Genomic DNA, 7876 nt, shown 5'->3' with positions numbered 1-7876 from the left:
TTTATCAATCAATGCCGGCCCAAATGCGTCCTTTATATATTTTAATTTCAACTCACGAGAATCATTTACAATGACATCATGGCAAGATTCCAATGCGAGATTTTCTTGTTTTTTGTTGACTAAGCCAATATTCTCCTCGCCTTTAATATGTGTAATAAACATTAATTTCCGATTTAATAGGTTTCTGTTTAAGATAAGAGAGTGCGACATGTCATTGAAAGATGCCAACTCGAGAAAGCAACCGCTGCCAAAACTTCTTATGATGGGGGTGATGAAGAGAATTTGTAAGGTTTACGCAAATATTATATTGGTTCAAATTCCACAGAGGATATCTTCTACAGTCTCATAAAAGTCCGAAAGACTTTTCATTCTTATGATTATTTTATAATTTACAAATAATATTTATTTACGACATAAGAGTATAACATGGCCTACTTTTAGCCATCGCGCCACGTTTGCTCGAAAAGTGCAGGAAATCGCTTTTCTTCTCCACTATTATAAAACACGCGAAGATCCCCTCTTCTCAATTTTAATTTTTTTAAAAAATTATGCGTATCACATTATATTTAACTAATTACAATAAAAAAAAATCTTAAAGGATATGATTTTATCGAATAATTACCACCACGCTCATCCACTCCTACTTTTTCTCCTTCTCACCCTCAATTCTGAACTCTATCATTCTCCTGTTTACGCGCGTGTTCGGACCGAAGGTTGCAGGTTTCAAACCCTCCTTCTTAATTTCATTTTTTCCTTTTCTGTGTATTTAATTTTAAATTGATAAATTTTAGAATGATATGACAAATACGATCTAAAAGTAATTACACACTTCGAAAATAATGTCGGGTAGTTATTTTTACAAGGACCTAATAAATCCTCGTGAAAATGCACCTAATTATTCTCCTCATATTCACGTGTAATAAATTACTCTTTAATTTTGATGAAATTACATAGATAACTATTAATTACAGGAATGAATGCTTATTGTTCCGTGATATCTGCCCAGAGAGGGGCTAGTGGCAGGGCCTGTAATTCGGGAGAAGTTGACGGGCAAAATCCCATCCCATTTTTTTTTTCCCACATAATCATTCGGATATGGAAGCAAATTGGAATTTGGCATTTTCCCGACAAGGCTGAGTCACCAAGTCACTGCAATCGCAAGAGACTATTAATAGAACAGAACGTCTCTCTCTCTCTCTCTCTCTCGTCTCTGTCTCTGTTCTCTGTCGCTCTTCTTCTTCAACGCCCGACCACCCCCACAATGCTGCTCCGATCTTCTCGCTCCTCCTCTGCCTCCGTCTCTGCTCTTCTCTACGGCAAGCGGCGCGGTGACGATGCTCTCCTCGGCGTCCTCTCCGGGGTCTGTTGTCTCTTTGTCCTTTCAGATTCTGATTTTTCTTTTGGTCTTCCTCGGGATTTGATTCTCCGATTTTATGGGAGATGTCAGCGACTTTGCCTTTACGTTTTACGGATTAGGCTTTTTGATTCCGAGGGTCTCTTCTGATGATGTTTTGATTTGTCATTTTTGCTTTGACCGATCGTGTGGATAATGAAGAAGATGTTGAAAGTTGAAAACTTTGGCGTCTGTCCTGAATATGCATGTATAAATCTGTTTATATAACATATATACATATGTTTATATAATATAGTTAGAAATCATTCTTTGCCCTTCTGTTCAGCTATCCGGTTGTTATGTTTACTTTTCCTGGATTCCGTTGACGAGCTGAAACTGTAGATTTTTTAAAATGTCGCCTTATCCTTGCATCGATTGCATTGTTGGGCTCATTACGGTTCACATAACTTCAACTGAAATGGGTCGTGTTGCGGTTAAGGGCGAAAACTGATCCGTGTCTGCCATCATACCATCTTTTCTTCCTTCAGAATGCTTGCGCTTTGGAGTCAGCAATGTCCGTCCTAAGACGATCTTTTCTTCCTCCGTCCATTAATGTCAGCAGTGTCCCCTTGGGATTATGATACATGTTTGCTGTTTATTATAATTCTAATTATTATTTTTTCCTTAGATCTTGTCAAGTTCAAGATGTGCCACATCTGCTAGAAGTTTGCCAGACCATGTACATGGAGTTCCAGTCCTTGCCAGACCATATACATCTGGGGTGCCGTTGCCGAAAGAAGAATCAACAGATGCGACCAACAGTCAAGGGTACGATTTCTCTTTCTTTTCCCCTTTCTCGTTGCTCAGTGCTCTGTTTTGGTTCGTCTTTCTCTTTTAGAAAGAACACTTCTATATATGCCAGTTTTGATGATGGGGTTCAACTATTATCAGATTTAAGGGCCATGATATGCTGGCGCCTTTTACAGCGGGATGGCAGAGCACTGATCTACATCCATTGGTGATAGAAAAGTCCGAGGTAAATCATGACTCTAACCAACTTTAAGATCTAATCCCTTGTCAACTGTAGTTTCATGCAATGTAAATAAATATTAGTTTTCTTACTATTAAAAGAATTGAGACTTCTACTCTCGTCTCATACGAACCTCTCCTCAATTTGTTGATGCAGGGTTCCTATGTTTACGACATAAATGGAAAGAAGTATCTTGATTCTCTTGCAGGTCTTTGGTGCACTGCTTTAGGTAATGAAAACTTTATCTAGGACCTTCAATGGCTCCCTCCTGCCAAAATATTAGTAAATAATAAATGGCTGGAGATGTTATCTTCTATATGCTAGTAATGAACAGTTGGAAATTTTCAGGGGGCAATGAACCACGACTTATTGATGCTGCTGTCAAACAACTGAATACCTTGCCGTTTTATCATTCCTTCTGGAACCGTACAACCAAACCGTCTCTGGTACTGGAATATTGCAACTGCAATTCTGCAGAGCCAATATGAACTAAGCCCTTGTATTTATGCATTATGCGCTCGGTCATATTTTGTTTTGTGACACTATGGTCTATGATTTGGTGTTTCCGCATATGTCAAATTTGGCTGCCTGATAAGCAAGAACAAATTGTCAGTTTAATGTCTTGTAACTTGTACTTGAAGCTATCTCCAGTAACTCCTGAACTTTTTCATAATCTCAGGATCTTGCTAAGGAACTTCTAGATACTTTCACGGCAACAAAAATGGCAAAGGCCTTCTTCACCAATAGTGGATCAGAAGCCAATGACACTCAGGTTTTCTTGGCATATGCAATTACCTTATTAAGTTTCATATGTCTTTCCTGCAGTGAGATGCATATAGTTTGTATTGGTAACTTGTTCAGGATTAACCTGACAGAATTAAAAAGGAAGAAGGATCAATTCCACTAACCTAAAACGTGACCATTTCTCAGACTAAGTTCTTTAAGGCATTAGCAATTTCTAATCTTATATCTTATGGAATTGCCTCAATGTGCGACTTAACAACCAAATTCAAATGAATGCCAATATAAAATTACTAAGTACCTTGTTCATGGGATCTAATATGAAAGTTTACATACAAATTGCACCAACACTTATTTATTATGTCCCTTCAATTTCTCTCTGTAAAATTTTGCTTATAGGTGAAGCTGGTCTGGTACTATAATAATGCTCTTGGAAGACCTGAGAAAAAGAAGTTCATAGCCCGAGCAAATTCGTACGTCTTGTTACTTATCTGGGCCTGGTTTTCTCTCTTTCATGACACTCCAAGTGGTTCAATTTGTGCTGATTTCTTTGCCTTCTAACAGGTATCATGGCTCAACTCTCATCTCAGCCAGTCTCTCTGGGTAAATTGTGTCATAGCACTTTTTGGAACATTCAGTTCCATAACATTTAGCATATAGAACTATTTTAAACTTACTAGTGTCTTTATCAACAGCCTTCCTCCTTTGCATCAAAAATTTGATTTACCAGCCCCATTTGTGCTGCACACAGACTGCCCTCATTACTGGCGTTATCATCTTCCAGGTTCCACCTACGGCCAACATGTCAGGAATCCATAATTATTTTTTCTTTTATTGAGCAAATGCTTATGGAAAATTGCGTAATCCAGGTGAGACGGAGGAGGAGTTCTCTACTAGGTTGGCTAAAAATCTGGAGAATCTTATCCTCAAGGAGGGACCTGAAACGGTAATAGTTAAATCATGCTCTCATTTTCTTCCTCCCCCCCTTCTCCCTCTTCCTTTTTCTCTTTCTTTTGGTCTTGGTGAAGGAAAATTTTGATATGATGCCAAATCATTATCCGGAATGCGATTGGGTTTTCTTGCTGAAGAGGTTTTCCTTTTCCAGATTGCTGCTTTCATTGCGGAGCCTGTGATGGGCGCTGGAGGTGTTATTCCTCCTCCAGCAACTTACTTTGAGAAGGTGAGAGTGTGTTCACCTACTTAGGTTTTGGTGTTCTCCTACTGGAAAGTTTGGGTGGTTGTCTCTCTTCCTTTTGTAATTATGTGTTCCTTGTCCCTACATCTCTCTTAAAAAGGACAAAACTATTTTGCAACTATAATCAATGCCAATGTATTATCCTTACTAGGAGTGGACAGCTGTATCTACTATTCACTTATAGTGACCACTTCATTTTCTATGATCCAGATTCAAGCTGTCATGAAGAAGTATGATATCCTTTTTATTGCCGATGAGGTACTTTTCTTATCGTTCACATCTCATGCACTTTGTTTATCTCTTTTTTCATGTCATAGTAAGCTTTTGGTGTGCTTTCCTTCTTACAGGTTATCTGTGCATTTGGACGTCTGGGCACGATGTTCGGCTGTGACAAGTACAACATTAAGCCAGATCTTGTATCTCTTGCCAAGGTAAATCTGGAAGAATATGAAAAATTCATCAATTTGCATGGTTGTTTCCTTTGCTGACTGAACTGAAATTTGGTTTTACAGGCACTTTCTTCTGCCTATATGCCCATAGGGGCTGTTCTTGTGAGCCCTAAAGTAGCAGATGTTATATATTCTCAGAGTAACAAACTTGGTAGGTCTACAAAAAACTACTTGTTTCTTGTGTCAATAGTGCTTTGACTCGATTACTTTTCCTTGATTATCTTTTACAGGAACTTTCTCTCATGGATTTACCTATTCTGGGCACCCTGTTTCCTGTGCTGTTGCATTAGAAGCTATCAAAATATACAGGTCTGTTGTCTCATCTCTTGCTCAGCATTTTGGAAAAAGAATACTGGGAATGGCTCGATACCAATTGCTTTCTATGTTTATAGGGTCAATTTTAAAAATTTCATCATCATTGATTTCACAGAGTGATGTCTTTAAATGGGTCTGGCTTGTCCAACAGAACGAAGTGACAATTCTGTAACTCATTTCAGGGAAAGAAATATTCTTGACCAAGTAAATAGCATCGCCCCGAAATTTCAAGAAGGGCTGAAAGCCTATTCTGACAGTCCAATAATTGGGGAGGTATGTTTAGCCTGAACCAAATCAGTTTGTTGGCCTAAAATCTTTGAGCACATTCTTTATAGAGTTTGTTCTCTTCCACAGATCCGAGGAACAGGCTTGATTCTTGGTACAGAGTTTACGGACAACAAATCGCCCAACGATCCATTTCCTCCTGAATGGGGCAAGTTTCTTATCTTTCATCTCATACCTTTGTGTTCTTGGTGTTTTGTTCCTCTTGTTTACTTTGATGATAAGATGAAATTATGTTCACCTAGAAGAATTTATGCGGTTGATGTTCATACAGATTAAATACTGAGTATTGCTTCATGAGAATGTGTAAGCAGAACAAAATGCAGGGATGAAGAGATCATAGATGGCATGAGATCGTTTTTGGGATTTTAGCCTTTTTCTTTCTTTTTTTTTAACTCTGAATTTGGACGACGCGAAAAACTGCAAGTTAAAAAGCACGTGTCAGGCTGTATCTCTAAAATGGATACCCCTTTTGCTGATTTACTCATCTTAAATTTTAGAGCTAATTTTTGCTAGAGGTTGGAGTTCCAGTTATCTGTTTCTGTAGAAAGCGACATGGTTTCTGCAGGAAAGAGCTCAAGTCTGACATATGTATTATGTGACGAGAATTTTCTACAATAGCTCCTTTTGTCTATTTCAGGAATAGGAGCGTATTTTGGAGCTCAGTGTGAGAAACATGGGATGTTAGTACGTGTGGCCGGGGACAAGATTATGATGTCTCCACCTTTCATAATGACCCACGAAGATATCGATGAGGTAAGAGTTTCCAGAACAGATTACCCATTTCGCATTTAAAGGGGAAAAAAGAGTAGTTTTGGGTAGACTTATGATATGGCTGCTTATGAGTTTTTTCAGTTGATAAGCATCTATGGGAAGGCGCTGAAGGCGACAGAGGAGAGGGTGAAGGAACTGAAGTCTAAAGCCAAGTGAATGAAGAAAATGATGCGGACAATGTCAAAAAAAAAAAAATATGCTGGCCTCGTTGAAATTGTGGTGCGGTGTAGTTGATGTAAATAGATGCTGCTTTGCTTATTTGGTGAATTTCGGGGACTTCTTTGAGATCGATGGCCTCTCAATGTCTGGTGCTTCGGTCTAAATAAAAATGTGAATGGAAGAGTTGGAGGAGAATGGAAGGGTAGAGTGAGGGAGGGAGGGACTGTACTTTGTAAGTTTTATTTTAAGTTTAAGTAAATAAATTAATCTATCAGCAGATTCTCTAAAAGGGAAATTATTATTATTATTATTATTTTTAAGCATGAGTCTGTCTCAAGTAAATTATTGGTTTTGATTTGGTTTCCGCATTGACAGAGAAAAATAGGAATGCAGTAGGATAGAAGTGGCGCGGAAGGTCATCAACAATCTTGCTTTTACGACATCATCAACCACCCGAAAGCCGGCTTGTTTTAGTGAATGCGTTTGCTTTGAAACTTCTCAATTGCAAAAAGAAGATATTTTCATTTTCATTTGGAAATGGTGATGCTCTCAATTGTAATATAATCAAGAGACTCTTGATTCGAGTCTCATTAGAGACATCCAATGGATGCCGTGCGCATTTTTATTGTTCTTTCGGAGTAAAAATAATCATTTCTATGCACCCATTTAAAAAAAGAAAAATAGAATTGCAGATGGCTGAAGTGCCTAGATAGTCAATTTAGAAACCACATATGTAGGAAATCAGGAAGATCCCTTTAATCTAAGATGATCAAGCCGCCTTGTCTTTCTGCTTGTCAGCTGCTTTTCTTCTGGCCCTTCTCTTCCTAGAGCTCAAACTCGATTCGAACCCACTGCCTTCAGATTCCGACTCTTCCAAATCTCTGAATGATTTCTGTATACGTAAAGGACGAAAGGATCAGAGCGTATCTTAAATATCCGTTACATATTTCGCATGGTGTGACAGAGACTGAGAGAACGCGTAATATTAGTTCCACTATCAATCGGCCGCATGATTATGCAACGATACTTTGGCGTAGTACAAGGGAGCTGAAAGACCTTCTCCAGATAAAAATTTATCCAAGGGAGTAAATATGTGACTTCAGAGATGCAGGAATGAGTTAACTATGAGAAACTGCGCGGGGGAGTCATCGAGTATGAGATTCTTCGTGGTATATAGGGCGTTCGGATATTGAGTAAATAGATAGGACTCGAACATCTAATCGAATGCCCAACAAAATTTTCCGGCACCCTCTCCATATGTTGTAACGTCCACTATTCTCATTTCCCTAACCACACGAACTTTGGCAACCGCTATATCATCCCATCCGGAAGAATTTAATGGAAGAGGTTGACGGTACCAGTACCATACCTCACGGAGTTCCGCGAAGCTAATGGCATAGAAAGTGACAGCCGCGGCTGCCGCTATGCCCAATACCGGCACGGCTATTTGCATTGCCTCCATGTTCGTTGTCTTTTGGAAAATTCTGCCTTCTTCCTTAGTCACGGTGAGTATGAGTTCAGTTCTCTCCCGAAGACAGGGTTGGTGAACTGAAAGGGGAGGAGATAAGAAGATCAGTCCAGCCACTAATTAAAGAGAA

At 39.0% G+C, this 7876-nt stretch overlaps 2 protein-coding genes across 2 annotated transcripts; one reads left to right on the top strand and one right to left on the bottom strand.

Moving 5' to 3' along the window:
• Positions 1 to 1182: 1182 nt before the first annotated feature.
• LOC116195154 (gamma aminobutyrate transaminase 2) lies at positions 1183 to 6565 on the top strand. Its single transcript, XM_031524135.1, has 19 exons — positions 1183 to 1360; positions 2022 to 2161; positions 2285 to 2369; positions 2520 to 2592; positions 2712 to 2809; positions 3043 to 3135; positions 3504 to 3577; positions 3669 to 3707; positions 3800 to 3888; positions 3974 to 4050; positions 4210 to 4284; positions 4510 to 4557; positions 4647 to 4730; positions 4812 to 4899; positions 4979 to 5057; positions 5246 to 5336; positions 5418 to 5496; positions 5986 to 6101; positions 6201 to 6565. The coding sequence occupies exons 1-19, from the start codon at positions 1262 to 1264 to the stop codon at positions 6273 to 6275; spliced, it is 1602 nt and encodes a 533-aa protein (XP_031379995.1). The 5' UTR covers positions 1183 to 1261; the 3' UTR covers positions 6276 to 6565.
• Positions 6566 to 6834: 269 nt separating this feature from the next.
• Positions 6835 to 7852, bottom strand: LOC116195155. The gene is made up of 2 exons (XM_031524137.1): positions 7648 to 7852; positions 6835 to 7170 (listed from the first exon to the last, which is right to left on the bottom strand). Exons 1-2 carry the CDS (start codon positions 7738 to 7740, stop codon positions 7048 to 7050), a joined length of 216 nt encoding a protein of 71 aa, XP_031379997.1. The 5' UTR covers positions 7741 to 7852; the 3' UTR covers positions 6835 to 7047.
• Between the last annotated feature and the right edge of the window lie 24 nt (positions 7853 to 7876).

Source organism: Punica granatum, chromosome 2, assembly GCF_007655135.1.
Source record: "Punica granatum isolate Tunisia-2019 chromosome 2, ASM765513v2, whole genome shotgun sequence".
Classification (NCBI taxonomy): Eukaryota; Viridiplantae; Streptophyta; class Magnoliopsida; order Myrtales; family Lythraceae; genus Punica; species Punica granatum.
Note: the sequence above shows the minus strand (reverse complement) of the source record. Positions and strands in the feature narration are given on the sequence as shown.